The sequence below is a fragment of the Pezoporus flaviventris genome, unplaced genomic scaffold (assembly GCF_033815535.1).
Source record: "Pezoporus flaviventris isolate CSIRO_AGI_PZ_B2104156 unplaced genomic scaffold, CSIRO_AGI_Pfla_v1 ptg000036l, whole genome shotgun sequence".
In the NCBI taxonomy this organism is placed as follows: Eukaryota; Metazoa; Chordata; class Aves; order Psittaciformes; family Psittacidae; genus Pezoporus; species Pezoporus flaviventris.
The window spans coordinates 8,177,609-8,197,500 of NW_026892584.1; the positions used below are offsets into that span (position 1 = coordinate 8,177,609).

The following is a 19,892-nucleotide window of genomic DNA, read 5'->3' on the forward strand; positions in this document are numbered from 1 at the left end:
ATATAGCAGCCATGCCAAAAAGAACAACTATTTGATTCTTTTTCAAATAAAGTCAATTTTGTATTTCAGCACTTCCATTAAGCTCATTATCCTGCACACTTCTGGGGAATTTTTTTAGTATTTTGAATACGAAACATAAACATCTCTTTATGCTAAAGCTAGTAAAACTAGCTTCTTGATCTTTCAAACATTTAGACATGTGCTTAACATTGTATTTGTTGGTAGTCCTAATAAAGTCAAGTTAAGCACATACCTGAATGCTTTTGAATCAAAACAACGTGCTTGAAAAAATTATTTCTATCTCTTCTGCAATATATTTCTCATAGGAGTCTATTTGATGGAAAAAAAAAATACGATATCATCTGCTTCTTCACACCCTTCAGTTTCAGCCAAAACTTTGTACCCATGCAATTACATATGAAGGTATTTATCTCTTTAGTTAGATAAAAACTCTAATGCACCACCTGGCATGCAGAAATAATATCAGAAGCACAGTAGAATTGCTTTCTACCATCACAAAACTCAGATTTGTACATGTAAATAACAGCTGTGTGAACAATTTAGCAGATACAGAATTGCTAGAGTTTAGGGCATTTATATTTGATGCATTTTATACGCTCATATCCAGCCCATAAAGGAACTAAATATAAAATTTCAAAACATATAATTGTACCTATAATTTTTCAGGATTTGAAGCCATGAATTTATATAACAACAAAGTCACAGTGCTTAGCTTGCATAAATGTTTTCCATGATCTTTCCTAAAAACCTGAGCTTATTTTCCTTAAAGGGAAGAACTTTCGATGAGAGAAGTTAATAGCAAGAAGGCAGGGGAGGGGGGAGGAACGGGATTGTGCTTGTTTTATGCAGAGACAATAAGCACTGAAATATCATGACCTTCAGGATACCACCTATATTTCTGCCTTTCTGATGCCAGCAGTTTTGCTAAAGCTATATAAAGTTAAATTTGATCCATAGTGATCTAAAATTCTTTTAAAAGAAACAGATACATGTGGCATTAAGGGATCTTCACTTTTCCTGCTGCATATACAAATTCGCTATCAGTACTGCTGAGCTGTACAGGCAGACACAGTGAAAAGGTAAGAAGGCTTTCACTCGTTTGGCAAGTCAAGAAAAGACAGACTTGACACAATTATGAAATATATGTCAATGTTGCTATTTGAGATAAAATCCAATGAGATACATTTCATTTCTAAATCCAAGGGGTCTCTGAATGGTGCTACAAAATTATAGGGAAACAAAGCATATATTTGGATGTAACTAACTTGTATTTGCATTTTTATGCGTGTCTGGGTGTCCTCAGTCCTAGTGAAATAACACCCACCCTTTAGACTTGACTTGCTGCTGTGGTTCTGTGTAACAGTCTATCACTGCATCATTCCAAGTAACAGGAAAGAGATGTGGATGCCCTCGTTCTGTGCAAACACACGCTGTCTATATACCCCCTACAGTAGCGGGCAGGTGAGGAACATCATTGGGGGAAAAAAAGAGTACAGTGACCATCACAGCGATACATCATCATGTACAGTGGTCAACACAGCACCCGTGAGTTCTTTCAAAACCCTGTCTGTTACCAGATAGTTCTATTGGCATTGGTAATGGAAACAGTTTGCAGCTTCTGGGTGGGGGTGGGGAAATTCTGCATTTTGAAGAAAGATTACAGATTACATTAGGTTAAAGCTGCTCAAATGCATTTCTCATGAGACTCACAAGTAGCCCTTACAGCCATGGGAAATCACCATCCTATTCCTCAAAGAAGAGCAGGGCACTTGTCCATCTGATTTTGTATCCTGCTGTTGGCATTGTTTTCTCCTGATACTTCAGAGCAAAAATAAAAAAATCTTCAAAATTTACCTCACGAGATGTGTGAGGCTCTGTATGAAGGTGAGGACCATCCTGGTTCCCCAACAAACAAAGCACAAATTATGATTCTCCATATTCTCCACTAGTAAATATGTTACTGGGATATAATAATCCAGTTACTATTTAATTTAGCAGAAGCAAATATTATTGGCTTTCCCCCTTATCTTCTCTTGTTGCCCCAAGAGAGCCAGGTTTTGGACACAAACTAAAAATTTTCCTGTATTTCTTGCCTGCTACTCACTGTCCATGAGGGAAAGCAGGATACTTTCCTCATTATCTTACTACCACTTTGCCCTCTTCCTTGCAGTTTACTACAGCAAACAGGTATATCCTTGATCTAAAATCAGTTTTATTTTCTAGTAGGACTGCAGGCAGCAATAAATACCCACATACCCAGGTATTTTTATATTAAATTACAGTTAGAAGTATACATATAATTGTTTCAGCTCAGCAATATGAAATTACAGAAATCTTTCGGTTGTTTTACTGTAACATCAAATTGGCTGGTGATACGATACTCAATGTAAGTCATTACAGGTCTGATGTTACAGTTGTTATACATTGCTGAATCTGTCAAATGAAAAGGCAGCACAAAGGGAATTTCCAAATGCAGCTGCTATTTCCCATTTGTTAAATCATTTTATTACACCATATAAGCACACAGCTGGGAAATACTATAGAGTGGGAGTTAAAACAAAATATTTTGGCTTCCAGACATTCAGAATACACAAAGGACTCGGTGGAAAGCAATGCTTGATATCAAAGGGAGTGAAAGTTTGAAAACATTTTTAGCCAGTGTGGGTTTTTTTATGATAATACACAATGTAGTTTCAAGGTATCTTACATTACAGAAAGTGCTGCATACCATAAATGTTAGGAAAAAATCTCAATTTTTTTTTCAGTCTAATTGCCCTCTTACAGTATTTTTTTTTTCACTTAAGATCTGTACAGCCCTTGCACTATGTTACGATGCATAGTGTGGGCTCTCACAAATTCCAGGGAACTGCTTAGTAGATTTAAGGGCACAAAGGATGCAGGATTGTACCCTTAATTAGATACCACATAAAAGAGAATTTTTTTCCTCCCCATATGTTGACACAGCATTTTTTCAATTTACTATCTTATAACCAGACAATACACATTATTGATGCATTTTAATGACAGCATTACTTTCAGTGTAAATAGTATGAGCAGGTGCTTCTTCAAATCTGCTTTGAAAGGATTCATCTGGGAAAGGTCAGAAAGTGCTTACCTTCTGGGAATTTGATTTTATTAAGTAGAAAAGCAGTCACTAGCACAGCACCTATCTCAAATTTGCCCAACCCACCTTCTGGAGTTTGTCTTTCTGGAAAGAAACTCCTATCCTCCCTTAAAGGCGTATGAAATTGCCTTCATCAGGAAAATTGTAGGTGCCTCTGAATTCTTTCTTAGTAATATTGATGCCTGCTTGGAGATTGAGGTGTTTCAGAGAAACTTCATGTAATAACGGCTTAAAGGTTTGCTCACGAAGAACATAAGTAAGGGAAAAAAAATGATCAAACAAGTTACCCTAAATGACAGTCCCTCAAGGAGAAAAAAAAAATTGTCACCACTTCACTGTTGTGATCTAACTAGTCATGTAATGTACCTAAACTGTAAATACATTGGGACCTTGCTCAGCACATTTTAAGCCTCTTTTGAGTGCAACCAAACAGTATGCTTTGGAACTACAGTTTTCATTTCTAGCCAAGCCTTGTAAACTATACCCATCTTAGAGCTGGGGAGGGGGGGGGGGGAATAAATAAATACATAAATAAATCTATTTGATTTAGCTGAGAGCTACCTAAATAAGGATGACAAAAACCCACCACCAGATTTAATCCAAGGGAACTGTGGAGTTTCCTAATGATTTTCAGGACATTCATTTACATATATGAGTGAATATTTACTGGAAAAAGGAGAGAAAAAAACAGAGTGCTAAGTCACTCAAGCAAAGTTTATGCACCTGTTCTGAAATACGATAAGCTGGGTATTGATTAATGCCTGTCCAGAGGTACAGCCAGTGTTGACATGATAGTGAGCATTAAGAAAGAAAATAGAGATTGCACTCTGTAGCAGTAAATGTAAAACCACTTCAGAGCAATACAAGTGAGTACAACCGATCATACTACAAGAGGGTCTATCATTTTGGCTTAATGTCCGTGGCCTTAATGCTCACGTCCAAGCAACAGCCTGTACCAAAACCAAATGCTTTGGCAGACTCTTAGAAGTTACGAGTTCCTTTCTTTCTAGGACACAGAGTCATGTTATCAATGTTATTGATGTCCTAAGACTGAAATTCCCAGAGTGCACATGCCTCTCTGAATGAATAGGAAAGTAGCTGAAGAATTCACAGATTTATTTTTTCCATCAACAAACTTGATCAATCCTTTCTAGTATGCATCCAATTTGTCGTCCTGATAACATAGAATTAAAAATTATTCTGATGTGCTTACCACATGATCTACGCAGAAGAGTGACTCTCCATCCAAAAGGAGTGTCCATCTGAGAATTCTGCATAGCAATCATATGTACAACTTACAACCTACCTTGCCAAATTACTAGCCATTTTTACAGCTGAAATTTTGCCTTCTTCATGGCAGCTGCCCAAACACCTAGCAATATTTTAGGCCTGATAGAAAGTTATGCACTGGCTTAAATTGTGCATTACAGATTAGGTAGCACCTTCATCTTTCTGGTTTGGTTTGATCTTTTTAATCAATTGGATTTTAGAAAGAAAAAAAAACAAAACACTATCTTAAGAAAATAGATATTATTGTAGTGCTACTATTTAATTAATTCCAGGCTTCACAATATGTATGAAGAATCCAGTATCTACGTTGATTAACGAATTAGAATTATTACTTCTAGCCAAATTTAAAATAAGTTCATTATTCCTAGCGTTGTCAAAAAAAAACATGCTGAAAAATAAAAATAAAGACTTGCTCAAAAAAAACCTGCTCATAGACATTTAATAAAAATACAGAAGAAATTTTATGGAAACGCAGGGTATTCTTTTTAAACTAACTGTGTGAACTTAATATCTGTGAAAGTCATTTTATGGAGACTCTGGAATTATGATGTTCTAAATTTATAGAACACCTGGCTGCTCCACGTACCTTAATTCTGTTTGAGGAACACATGCAAGGAAAATAAATTGACTGAGATGTCATGCCCATTCAGTCTTCATTCAGTCTGTCCATTTATTTAAGTTTTGGGATGGTGAGACAGAATTACAACTGTAAAATAATTTAGGCTACTGAAGAGAACACAGATGATAATTCTGATCATTGCTAACATCACCTATATACAAACTGGTGATCTAGAGCAGCAGAGCATGACATAGTTACTCATAAATACTTTTCCCCTTCAGAAAAACTTGTAATTTCCTATAAATAAAGCAGGATGTTTGTGTCACCTAAAATTCCAGCTGCTTTGTTGTGGTGTGAAGCTATAATATTCTAGAGTTGGTTGGTTCCATTTCCGAAACAAGTAAAAAAATACATTAAAGCTTCTTCCTTCAGCACAACACTTTGCAGATGACAGTTGTGAGCTACATCCTCCTGTCAGAAATTAATGCTTGAATATATGAGCTAAAAAGGTTATGACATAAATTAAGGTATGAACAAAAACATGATGAATAGATGCATTTCCTTTCCAAAGGTGAACTCATCAAATGACCTCATTCATATAGACCTGTATACTTAAGAAGATTATACAATTGTAATTTACAATTACACCATATTGATGTTGATCTATTACCAACACTGACACTTTAACATTTAAAAAGCTTTACAGCCATAAAGGATTGTACTGAACATGTATTTCAAAATGGAAGTGAACAGTCTTTGACAATACTAGGTTAGAAAGCCACTGTGAGAACTGCAAAACTCACCATTCTGTGCTGGGCTGAGATTACTCCATCCCATTCAGGATCTTGTTGAATGGTCGTGACCAGAGTTGGTAGCTCCTCAGAGTGAGGTTTGTTGTGCATTACATTATGTAGAGGCAGATGAGAGGTCGCATGCTGATCATTGTTTCCCTCTTCCTTGTCACATGATGCTAAGTCCTGGGTCATTGTTTCCTCTCCATCAGCTGCACATGCAAAGGGAGAGGTAGCCTGCTTGGAAGACATTCTTCTACAAAACAAGAAAAGCAGACGAAATGAAAACATTGGTGTTGAAAAAAAAACCAACAAAAAAAGTTCAAAACAGTCAAAACAGTCCTGTAAACACACCACGCTTGCCTACAACAGTTAAAAAATGAATCATATGCAGTCAACAATAAGACTTCCAAAACTATGGGTTTGGGGATCTGGATCAAAAAAAAACTAAGATAATGTACTCACTGATGCCAAGTCAAGTTCAGGGTTAAGTTATATGATGCCATTCTATCCATTTACATTTGTCAAACAATATGATTTTCTCCAGCCATAAGAAGATGTAATGTAAATGTACTTTATTGGTATTTTCATGTTGATTTTATGTAAGAGTTCAAATCTTTAAACTCTTACTCCCATGAGCAATCTGAAGGTTACAAGCAAACTTTTAGAGAAAAGTGTCCATCATGCTTTCTTAACAGCATTCCTTGCAAGCAGAAGATGTTTCTACACATTTTTAAATCTATTTCAAAATCTGCTATATAAGTCCTTTTGCTTTTTTTAAAAGTTGTATCTGCTCTTAACCTGTTTAAAATTTTACCCAGTTTGACCTTTTGGAAAGTGTTTTGAGACATTCATATGAAAAGTGTTCTAAAATGGAATAGATTATTGAATGGATGGATAATATCTGAGTAATCTTTTACAGCTTGAACTAAAAATCTAAAATAATTATGTTTCATTTCATATTAGACATTGAGTACAGGATATAGCTGAACAAATTACTTTAAATGACTTAAAAGTGTGATGAATAAATGCATTGATTTATGTTAAATGTCTTTTTCTAATAATGGCCTCTTACTACCATCTCATATGCAAACACAGCTTTCACCACAGTTTCTGCACTTAGGTGAAAATATAACTGACTTCCACTCAAAATCTGAAAACACTTTCTTAAAATTTCTAATAAGATTAACTGCAACTGTTAAAACAATCATTAATAAACCTGAAAGAAGACAGCTAAAATATATTAGCTATTTTCCTAGGTTTTAGTAATTTTAGAATATCCTTGACACTGAAATTGCTGAGAAACTAAGGAATAAGATCTCCACCTTAATTGCTTTTTAACAATAATTGATTTCATACCATTTCTTTAAAAATGCACAAATCAGTTAACATAGGAAACCACATGAGCATTTTTCAAATTAGCAAATCATTAACTTGCTAGTACTGTTTCTACAGACAAATAAATACTGATTAAAGGGCCTGGAAATCTGAGACTAACAGTTAAATTTACAAATCTGTCACATGCTTTCATGAATATTACAGTGAAGGAAATATCAAGTGCAAAGAAAAATAATTAAGTTAATTCCAATTTAAACATTAGTTTTTATGTAGCAGCCTGTGTTTCACATAGGATTTAACAGCTAATGCTAAATTTCTCACAATTAATGAGGGAGTTCAGATTTAGTATCCTACAGTGAAAAAAAATTAATATAAGATCAACTAATCTAATTATGTACAGTTCAATATGAAAGTATTACAAGCTTTGAAGTGCTTTGAAACATATTAAAACACTGATACCTATTTAGAATAACTATTCTGTAAATAGAGATAATCCTGCCTCTTAAACTCGATACTTGTAGGGAAAAAAAAAGGTTTGTGTTTTCTTTAGGGAAGCCTAAGTGTAAGTGGGAGTCTAGTATCAGTGCTGTCAATAAGCAGAACTGAGGAATTTAAACCATATATTGCATTCTTACTACACTAAAGAATATGTGTTGATGCTAAAGAAAATATGTCAAGAGTTCAGCAACCAGCATTATTGTGCATACTTCAAAAGGTTCTGGTTCATAATTACTACGAGCCAAGATAAAATAAAAGGTTTACTTTTCCCTTTCTCATTAAAATAGTCATGTTAATATAATCACTCACATGAAAATATAAGTCAACACTTTATGCAATCTGAAAACCAGTAATGAAAACTGAAAGTCACAATAAAGGATTTTCCTTTCTTTCACCTTCTCAACAGATCTTATTCCTCTTTCAAACTGAAAGAGCTTCTGTGAAAAGCAATAGCTATGGCTGTTCCTTCACCATAAATTAATCATGACACAAAACTAGAAACAAAAATGTCTCTTAAGAACAATTTCAACTACAAACTGCACCAATGAATAATAGTGCACAATCCTAATTAAACACAACTCTGCAGCTGCAAAAATAGGCTGAATCTGTCCAAAGCTATGACTTGGCTTTAAAGGCTGGTTTGTTAGGGACTGTTTTCTTAAGGAAGGCTGGGCCCTCAGTCTTAATCAGCCAATAAATTATTTCCTGCAATTACATTAAATAGAAAATTATCTTCAAATTGGGAATGTTAATTGAAAATCAAAATTCAGACTGAAGTTTAGAAATTACATGCTGAATATAATTAGTCTAGAAAGGCTTCACCTCTATTTCATAAACAGGCTTTTGGTATTTCCTCAAGTGACCATTCAGTGAAGCTATCTACTGATAATGCGCTAGAGAGGAAACATTTTTTCTTTGCTATGTACACTAATATACTTTCCTCTTATTCATGATATTTTAAATGTATTTAAAGAAAAATCTCTATTCATGTTCTGAATTTTAAGTTTATTACATAGAGAAAAGGGGTCTCTGTTAACCTTAAAAATAAAAGTCTTATTGACAAAATCACATTCACTAATAATCTCAAGCCATGCCAGCAAGTTTTTTCTGTACACTAAGAAGTTAGACTGAGTGCAGGGTTCAGATGTTTTCTAGCTCCTCTTATGCCTTTCCTTCACTGCTGCATTATAGTCAAACACATTTTCATACTGTACTTTACTCAGCTACCTATAGTCCTGGAGTCTGAAAAGAAAGCAAGCACAGGCAGATGTCCCAGGGCACTTGCTCTCATCATGACATAAGTTTTAGGGCTGTGTTTCATTTCTATTTTCCCCCAAGCCTTTGCTAAAATAGCAAAGTTTAGTGCATTAATTATGGTCAGAGGTCAGCACCTGATGGTACTTTTCAGGTTTTTGGTTGCTAGATTTTAAACACTGTGGTAAAAAGGGACAGAGATGTAGGACCCTGCTAGATGAAGGCCCCCATCTTCTTTTCCCAGCACAATCATTAACTCAGTCAACATACCTCATGTGTACATGTCGTCTGAGGGTGCCAGTTTATGCACCGAATATTGATTATGCCTGGGTTTATAATTAGCAAAAACAAAGTAAATATAAACTCCGGGACTGGGTGTTAACCAGTCAGTTACTACATGATGGGTTTTTTCACTTGTTACGTGTTTGGTTTTGCTTACTTAAATGGGAGAATTCTGTACACAGAACTCCACCGAGTCCAAAGGCAGAGACTGGCAAATAACTCCAGTGTCTCATCAAATTCAAAGGGAGAAGAATCTGCCCTGTTTGAGTAGTTTATGTTTATGATAACATTAAACAATAGAACAGGTTGTAGTGTTAAAATGCTTTAATGTTAAACTATGAGTATGAATAGCAGTCAAATTTTAAGCTATAATAACTTCCCAATTTTACATTTAAAATCTTTAAAATGCATTTGCTAAATCCCTAGGGGGCAGGGGGGCGAGGGGACGTATAGTCAATATTCATGATAAATAAGGCTTGTAAAAAGTATCAGAAATTTCCTAATTTCCATTATATTTTTTTCTATTATCAATTAAATTCACTCAAAGGATTTTAAAAAAAGTTTCTGATAAAAAATATCTCCCTAGTTATAACCCCTGCAAACAGGGGTTTATAATGGAAGTGCTGACACAACCCTAACTACAGCAGCGCAAATGGTGCCGCTATAATACACAAAATCAAGTTCTATTATTCTAAACTATCCTCGCTCGGGGGGTTTTCTTTACTGTGCTCCCAGACAAACTGCTGAAGCATGAAAAATTTAAATGCAATCAAGTGGGTCCAATTCTACTTTACTAGAACAAGTGTCTACAGTGGTACAATCTTAAAAGAAGATGCAACAGATTTGTTTGGTGCTTTTCTTTCTTTTTTCTTTTTTAGCTGTTTATTTATAATACTGTGCAGTGGAGATAAAATAAGAGAGGAAATTACACTCACATTATATCAGTATATTGATTACACAGCACACAATCAGAAAGAAAACTACATTGTGAAATTGTTGCTTTGGTTAAATTGACAGATTAGCTGAACACAGCAATCACTAAAGGTGGAAAATACACCTAATGGAAATGAAAAAAAAAATTGAAAAGAGCCCTAACTAGCTGAAGTCCTATCACTTACTCAACTTCAAAAATTAAATAAACCTTGATTTGGATTTTCCAGACCTAGAATAAACTCTATCTCATTTTGAATTGAAGACAGAAAAAGGGTGGGATCATTTATCAAAACCTCAGTAAAGCTGAGGAATTGAACCCCAATTTCAGTCAGTCTTGATACCAAGGTAGTAAAGCTAAAATTGAACTGCTAAGGGTTTTTTACCTACATAAAATGACAGGCCCAAACAGTTCCATGTGCTATATATCTGCCACAATTTTTTATTTTAATCCAGAGAAGAAATTCTCTCTGCTGTAATGAAGACTGCCAGTCAGATTCTCAAGAAAAGTTTTCTTTTTTTCCTACAGACAGTCTGTGTTATACCCTTCTAAATACAAATAATAATACTGCGGGGGGTTGTTTTTTTTTCTTGTCTAACATTCTTCTACAGTCTCAAATTCTTCAGATGATGTCCATCTTCTTTTTCAAAACAATTATATGAAATTAAAGGCTTCCAAAGCCTAAAATCTTCCACCCTGATGACTGCTCGAATTAAAAGTTATGGTGGAAATTACTCCAGGCTAGACCTGGAGATGTAGCTGACAGACATTTCAGAATCAAGACACAAAGTATTAACACAGATAACAACAATGTGATAGCCCTGACACTATTTTAAAAACATATAAACTAAGAAATAAAAATGAGATATATGACAAAGGAGACTTGTAGTTGGCTGGAGACTCTAGCTTCTGTTCTGCTCCACCCTAACAAAGCATTCATAAACCTAAAGGCATGTCTACACTGCAGGCATATAAATGATTGCTTTGTAATGCTGAGCTATCCAAACAAATTTTAAACAAGTTCATTTCTGATAGCACTCCAACTACAGTAGTGTGGTACTCAGATGGACTAATTCATCCTCTTTAGTGACTACAGTATAGACATAAACCAGGTGTACAGCTCCAACAGTAGATTGGAATCAGATTAGATTACAAATATATTCGCTTACAGAGCTTTTATGAACAGTCTCAATCCTTTTCCCCAAAGTGCCAGATTAAAGTACTTAAGTACATGATTAACTGTAAGTATGCAAGCAGTCCACTAATTTCAGATTGGACTTTTCAGTTTCAAAAAGTTAAGCACATGTCTAAGTGCTCTGGTGACTCCAGAACTAAACAAATTAAAAGACACCATTTTCAGCAGCACTCATAATCATTTAAATATTCCTTCTAAACTTTTATGTTAACCTGGTGTTCATGAAAACTAAAACTCAGCCACATCATTTTATCCCTCCTCACCTTCTAAAAGAGCAACAAATATGTATACTCCTCCCACAATATTAAGCATGACTCACAGGACTGTCACTTACAAATCAGCACTCCACTTCGGGATAAATTAATGGCACTGTATAATCTTTTTTGCTCACACTGCCCACAGTATCCTCCTCTTTCATACCTGTGGCACACATCATAACTTGGTGGCTCTGTGTCTTTCATGGATCCTCAAGCCCCTTCTGAAACTCAAGAGCATCCTTTATGCAATCTATTTTGCAGTGTGAGTTTGCCTATGCCAGTACAGGCCTGATGCAGAACAGGGTACACTGACACAGCAGCACAGAATTTACCGGAACAACTTACTTATTTCTAGCTGGAAATCAGTTTAACATGGTTTAAACATTCAGGAAAACTGGTCTTTATTTTTGCTATATAAAGATAACAGTTACAGTAGTGTTCAGATAGCCTTCAAGAAAAATGAAAATGCTTTGTCAATAACCAAAATAGTTTACAGCTCCTCCCCATAAAACAATGTTATGTAGGCAGAACTCAGTAATGTAATTTATTGTAAATCTAATGCCTTAATCTGTCTGCCATTATAGAATAAACAGTTATTTCCTAAAATTATGAACTGTCATATCTGTTTTTAAGGAGCCTTAGTAACACAAATGAACACTTAGTAAGAGATTCCACTCTTCTGAGGCCCCACACCCCAACACAAATCTGTGTGCGCAAGACCTGTATAAACTGACAAGGCAGCGATGGAAGAGAATCACCCAGTTTTTGTTCCTGGCTTTGGCTTTTACTCACAACAAGGCCTTAGGCCAATCAGTTCAACTCCTTCAAGCTCTTCCTTGGCTTTGTTTTGCAGGAACATTACAAGAATTAGATACATATGGATCGTAAGCAGCTCTGTAAGATTAGAGAGTTTATGGTAGTTGCAAAAATCACCTTTGAAATAAAAAGGGGGGGGGAGGGTGAAAGCAAATGTGATTCAAGAAATGACAGCTATAATGCTAACTGAGCATCCAAAGCTCTAGCTGGAATAAGCATCAAGCTAAGCAATACACCCACTGCTTCCAAGATACACACTCAGATTTTCTTGCATTTGTTTTTCCAATACAGACAAATCACACTTCTGCTAGCAGATATGAATCCAGATCACAAAGTTTGACTTAAGATTCAGACTCCCTCAAAGCTCAGAGGGTTTGCAATAATCGTTATGGTATTTCTTTTAATCTCTAATCAAGCAATGTGAGGGCTAAACAGCTCCTTGGAACTTTTTTGGAAAGCCTTTCTCTTACGTTCTGCCATTATAATGACCTTCTCAGCCATGCAGTCACAGTAAACTATGATGGTCAGGGCATGAGTTCCTGCCTATTTATCTAGTTGTCAAAAACATTAAAATGAATGCAGCAAAACAGCCTCTCAGCCCCTGGTGACTTTTCAATGAAAATCCAAACTGGTTAGCTGGATTCATAAAATGCCAAAAATACAACTTACCTTTCTAGTAGGTTAAATGTTCTATTCCCTTTATTCACTACCAGGAATTTCACTGAAAATGCCTAAGGTGAACTCACTCTGAATGCAGTAAAGGGCAGTGAAAGAATAGTCATTTAGCACCTGGGATGTGCTCATCTTCAGTCACTGTAGTTAATATTTTCTATAGTTTATATTTAGCTGACAATATTGCTGTCACTTTATTTAAACATCTTGAGACTGTTCTTTGGACTGGAGCTCATATGCCCTGGAATGCTTTGACTCATGAATTGTTTCTCCTGATAATGTTACATCACGTAACCACTTCTTTTTAATTGGTTGGTATCAGCTTCTCAGTGATGACTGCCTTTAAAGTCCTATGACTACACCATGTGCCTCTGGATATCCAATTTCTTACTGTTGGAAAAAGAAAAAGGAAAAAAGGCAGTACTGACTTCCAGCTATCTTCACCAATAACTATGGGAACAAGAGTGAGCTTGCCAAGAACTTATCCAACTTATTAGGATTTGTTTTTTCAGACAGCAAGCAACAGAATATACAATATAAATAAAAGCAATCATTAACAATAAAATTTAAAAACAATGGTTGCTATAAATATAAGATTCCATTTAATGAGTTTAAAAGTTTATTTTCAATCCTACAGGTGTAAAAACAGAGGTCATGAGCCATTTCTCTGCACCACCTATTTCAGAGCAGAGATATTTTATCTTAAGTCAGTTTCTCTCCCTTCCTTCCTTATTCTCCTCCCTCCTCTCCATATTTTTGATTCTCATTTCTAAGTCAGATAGAGCACCTCAGTAGAGAGCAAAAAGGGCTCACCTGCAGCCAGTTGCACTAAACCACCCAATTAGTACCTCCACGTAACATGAAACAGTGCCTCTGCAGCTCACTTACGGATAGTCTTTTTAATCAAAAACCTTATGCTGCAAGCCTAAAAACACTTCTAGCAGGGAAAATAGTTCTGATTCCATAGAGGTTACACAAGCATCAAAGCACTTAAACATAGGTGCCAAACCACATTGCCAGAAGCTCTTAGTACTGTGAGGTAGTGTTACCTGACAGCTTGGTGAATATAAAATTACTTGTTTCTCCAACTGAAGACAATCAAAGTGTCACCTTTCATTGTAATTATGCACAACTAGGGATCAGCAAAGTGCCAACATAATTACCAGGAGGAAAACAAGACATAACGAAAATATCAAATCTGAATTTCTCCAAAGGGTAAACACACCCATATGGCTATTACAAAAAAAAAAAAAAAAAAAGAAAAAAAAAAAGGATTTTATTTTTACTACTAAATATCCTAGTGTTATTTAACAATAAGATTTATGTGCCTTTCATTAAGTGAAAAACAGCTAAAGAAAGTGATTCATGAAATACTAAAAATAAACACAGGTCAGAACCATGCAGGGATGTTATTTGTACAGATTTAAAGTACAACAAGTGTCATCAGAGATTCTGGGACAAACATATGTATCTGCACTCTTGTTATTCTAAATTCATATATGTGAGGACTCATGAAAATTAATTCTAACTGGCACATGGTGTACTTTGGCATGTATGTACGCATGACGTGCCACTTTTATTTGTTTATTTAAATGACTTCACTCTAAGAACCAAAAATGAAGTTTGAACTGCATACTGCCTCAGAACTGGGACTTTCAGGGTATTAAAAATCTGAGGAAAATCTTTGAAGGGGGTAATCTGAATACATAAGAACTACTATTTTCACCATTTATTTCTTCAGGTTATTCAGCAAGTAGCCTATTCAGGGGTGAAATCGGCATTTTGGTGATGCAGAGATCTTATAACCAGAAATTATGTTTTACACCTACAGTAGCTCTGGGCATCCTGTAAACTATTAGAGTATCCTAGGGAGGATATATACTTGAAAAATTATTTTCATCTGGTTCATAGAAATGAAGTTAAACCTCCATTCTTTTTGAAAAACTTGCATTGTGGAGTGATGGTGTGGATTGCCTTTCCTGCGTAAGTGTTCCAGTCACTACTAATGCATACACAAAGTTCTAGTACAGTTATTGACGTAACTGCACACCATCTTCACATAAAGTTTCACCTCTGGTGGAGGAATTAAAAAAAGAAAGAAAGAAAAGCAAAATATGCAAAGCCAAGAATGGGCCTTTGACACTGTTTTTTCCCTGAAGAAATATTCAAGAATAGCAGTAAGGGATGAGTGGCTTTTTTCCACCCTGCACAACTGCTCTAGAGCCAGAAGTAATCCTAACCCTTGCAGACAAAGCAGGCATAAGGACTGCTTAAATATGTTGTTAGCCTTGCAGAAAAGGTTAAGGAAAAGATGCAGGTTCCACACAACAGGGAACACCACCTGCCTCTTGTCTGAGGCTTTGTATCACCAGGAACCCAGGTCCAGCTCTGCAAGGCTGGGCTTTCTAGCTACAACCTGCTCACAGGCTTTAGCCATTGATGCTTGTTCTCAGGCACTGCCCTGTATCATACAACACAGCACCTTCTTTTCCACTATATGAGAATAATGATACACCCTAGCTGATATTTCTACTTGTGACATTGTTTCAAGGGGCTCAGCAGCAAATTTAGGAGGACAGACAGGGATTCTGATTTTCTTTTAGAGTCCATACAAAGGACTTGCTTTTACAAGGCAGCGTTGTGTACAATATTTCTTTATTTTGAACTAAGGTTTACACAATATGATCCTTACATATGTGCACAATAGGAACCCAAAAATGTGTCTACAGAACCCTGCAGGAACCACCTCATTTACAAGTGAGATGCAGCTACTACTTCTATAAAGGACAGGGCAGTCTGAAGCAGCATACTGTTCAGAAAGATTACAGGGGATATTATGCCTAGCTGACACTACCCAGGAATTTTTTCAGCTATATCCCAGTTTGACTGGTAATGCGGCCAAGAACAACAATGCAACAACTTCTCTCTTTCTCCCCCAAAGCCCTTCACTACTTGGGCTGTGCAAGTCTTCATGGGAAGGAGTAGATGAGATCCTTTCTTCTTAATGTTAATTTGCTTCTACATGAAAATATGAAAACAAAAGATAAACAATTGCAGCAGTCTAAGCATTCAAATAAAGTAAAACAAAACATTATCTCCTCTATTAATTAAGCTAATCAGTTGCCATTAAGAGCAAACAATTTGAAGTTCAATCTATCCAGACTTTGAACCTCCTATCATTCCACAAGATCCACAGATGAAATGTTTACTGATTTTAACTGCTTTTAAAAAAATATTAAGACATTGTTATTCATAGTCTTATTCTTAGTATGACTTACTTACTATTTTCATTGTTGTTTAGTAAAACAAAACAAAACAAAAAAAAACCAACAAATTATTGATATTAACCAGTGTCCAAAAGCAAGTTTTGTACTTTTAAGGAATTCATTAACGTATTTGGACTTGGCACTGAAAAGAATCAGAGAACATTAAAAAGAAATTTTCACAGGTGAAACTGCTACTGTTTCATCATTCAAGTTGAAGAGCTCAAGCAGCGTGCAGGGTCTGCGTCCAGCACTCTGAAACTGCAACAACCACAAAGGAAACTATAAACTCTGCCAGTCTTTTGGTTTGCAGTACTGCAAAGTATGACAAAATTGTTAGAAAAAAAGGATTTGCAATAACTGAGGATCCTCAACTATCTTTTTTTTTCATGGAAAAGTGTGACATACAGCATCTGATCTCTAACAAGGAGAAGGAAACGTGCAGCAAAATGACTCTGAAGGGTAAAGGCGCAGAGTGCCCAGGCTCTGAATTACTCCACATTTCCAGGTGCTCAAAGTTCCCTGTTGGTATTTTTAAATGTGTCAAAGAACGTTACAAAGCACAATTATCAAAATACAAAGAAAAACATAAAGCAGAACACAAACCAAAGTCCAAGACAAATGAAAATGTCCCAAATAATTAGAAAGTAAAAAACCCCAAATGTCTAAATGCAATCTTTAAATATTGTCAGTGATTTTAAACATTTTTACCATTCACATTTAAATTCCATCCAATCCCTCACAAGTTATTTTACCTAAAATACTAAAACCTTCTATTATAACTTGGGATGCAGTACGTCTATCATTGAAATACACAGTGCTCTGTTGTGGTTTTCATTTCTGACCCATTTTTTTCCTATATTTTAAGGATAAAGCGTATGATCTGAATTTGTAAAGAAGTCTTGTCTTCTCAGTGTAAACTTTTGCTCAGGGCTATATTTTGTAACAATTTCCCACTTATGTTTATGGGTAATAATTCATAATAGACAAGCAAAACAGTACATAATACGTGCAGCCTATTACACCTAAAAACAGTTTCATTTTCTCATGGACATTTCTTGAGAGCTCTATTATGAATTTCAAAAGCAGCGCTATAAAGAACATGCAGTTTTACAGGCATATTTAGCTGGTATGGCTATCATCCCTACCATGAACCATCAATGAGACAGTCCAGTGTCTGTTGTTCTAAACCAGATATGAATAGAATTGAAAAGAAATGCATCTTTTAATGTAGTAATTATGACACAGACATCGAATCATTACAGACTTGAGTATGGGTCAGATCCTCAGACACTGTAAGTCAGAGCAGCTGTACGGAGGTTAATTGAATCCTCTTTATTCATTTGAAGATATAACCTTAATTTTCTCGGTATGGAAAAATTAAATTGGGTCCTTTTGCAATATTAAATTTCTGTGTTTTCGGTGAAAAACTGACCCCCATTACAGTATTACCAGGAATCATATGCTGTGATAATTCCTCATCGCAGAGAAAAGCAAAAAATAGTAAGGTATATTCTGAATACTAGCAGACTGAATGCATTACTCTCTGTATTTTTCAATGCATTCCTCTTGAACTGATTGAAAATAACAAGATCTCATCATTTAGACAAGCACTTTCAAAACAATAACAAAAATTACTTCTCCAACTGGCATGAGAGCTAAGAAGAGACAATAATTCTGGGAAGAATCAAACACAAACTACTGAAGCAAAAACAATTTCAGGTTTTAATTTGAACATGAATTCTTATGTTGCTACTTGGCAAAGCACGGCTGTCCAGCAGCTCCTGTGGAACAAGGTCATGAAAGAGACGGGGGTCATCCATATACATGAGACCCCCAGCACAGCAGGCATAAACTCTGTGCTAATTATACTAGGCCACATCAGTCCCCAGCATTGGCAGCCTCTCCATGGCATTAAAACTTACACAGACCAGGGCTGAGATGGCAGGACCAGGGGAGGTGCTCATCAGCCTACCTTTAAGCAGGCAAAATAAAGTGCAAAAAGGGAGAAAGCAAAGATCCTATCTGCTGAATCATTTTTTGTCATTGAGGTTTTGGCAGTTGGGAGGCACCAGGTGACCCCAGGAAGGAGTTTGGGGTAAGCCTTCTCACCTTTTCAGCAAAGGGTTCAATCTCCAAGAGGAGGCACCTCCGTAAAGAGGTTCATAGTTTGAAGCTCCACCCTGGCTATTTTTTCATAGAAGGTGATTAAGCAGTCTAATATTTGGCAATCAACTTCTCGGCTTCCAGAAAACTCAAAATATCTTCACCTTTACTAAGCAACTCTCTCAGCAATCCCACTTTACAAATCAAGAAACAGAAACAGTGAGTTTAATGGATTAACCCTAGAAAACAGAGTCAGAAAGCACATATGACTGAATTTCCAGCCCTTCTCAGTTCCCTGTGAAAGGCATAATGTACAGCAAAAGATGAATCTCAAATCAGGTTCGTAACACATTCTTTGCTGAACAAGTCTCTTCTCAGCAGCAGACAAAGAAATCTTCCCTTACAGTGATTTATTTACTAAACAGGAATGTAGAGTTGTATTTATTTCTATGGCTTTTTCATTATCAATTTACTATACCATGTCACAAGTTGCAGTTTACTTAAATCAGCCAGTAAATGCTGGGAGAAACATTTGTTGACATTGAATAGTGAATTCCTACAAAACCTGACTGCACTTCTGCACTGGCAAGTAGTGATCAAAGCGATATGAAACTGAAAGCTCCCACGCGGGAATGAACACCACATTAAATACAACTTCAGAAAGAGGCTGGGGATGCAAAGTCAGTTTTAAAAATACAAAACTAGATAATAAAAGAAAAAGGAACATATATTTTTAAACAACCAGCACAACTTCTGGAATGGAATTGAAACTGACAATTCATTTGTGTGCAATATGCATTTCGTTTGAATTTTCTTGTGCAACGGGCAAAACATTAAAAAAAACCCAAAAACAAAAACTTCAGAAAGGTACTTTAAATTTACTGTAGTTTTAATGCATGCCATCTTTTCAGTACACAATTAAATTACTAAATTAATAAATCTCAAGACAGCAGAGTTATTCATTTTAGCATTTTCAAGGACCTGTCTGTAAATACAGTGAAAAGACAAGCAAAGCAAATAGCTTATCAATACAACTTCCATGGAATATTTGCTAACATTACACATATGTTAAGCAGTGAAATGTTCTTCACTTGAAAAACACAAAACATTCCGCATCTGTTGTAGAAAATCAACCCAAGAGATACATATAACCAAGACTTTTTTTTGTTTGTTTTGATTTATAAACTGATGAAGAAAGATTTCCCTTCACAGCTTGCTTTGATTCAGTTAAAGCAATAGTTTACTCAGTACCTATTGCAAATGTCTTAAGGTGCATGCAAGGAGAAATTACATGGTCTGGATAGTAAGTATCACTGACTTCTGAAAATAAAACCATTGCTCTAAATCAAATTTCTGCATCGTCATCCAAAAGTATACATGACTATAAATGTAACAGAGAAGGTTATTTTTAGCTCAGAAACTATAATTCATTTTAGAATTGTAGTTAGAAAAGCTAAAGTAATAGGAGAAAAAAAAAAATAAACAAAACAACTAC

General features: G+C 35.7%; 1 protein-coding gene across 15 annotated transcripts in view; it reads right to left on the bottom strand.

The window, feature by feature from the left end:
- SOX6 (SRY-box transcription factor 6) overlaps positions 1-19,892 on the bottom strand; it is a 374,009-nt gene that overhangs the window by 222,851 nt on the left and 131,266 nt on the right. For 12 of the 15 annotated variants that reach the window (XM_061464268.1, XM_061464265.1, XM_061464263.1 and 9 more), the window contains one exon: positions 5,798-6,041. In XM_061464268.1, coding sequence (XP_061320252.1) covers positions 5,798-6,037 — 240 coding nt within the window. In that variant the 5' untranslated portion in view covers positions 6,038-6,041. Of the gene's footprint in view, positions 1-1,345; positions 2,035-5,797; positions 6,042-9,314; positions 9,419-19,892 lie in introns of those variants that run through there. The other 3 variants (XM_061464275.1, XM_061464276.1, XM_061464274.1) reach the window with 3 other exon arrangements.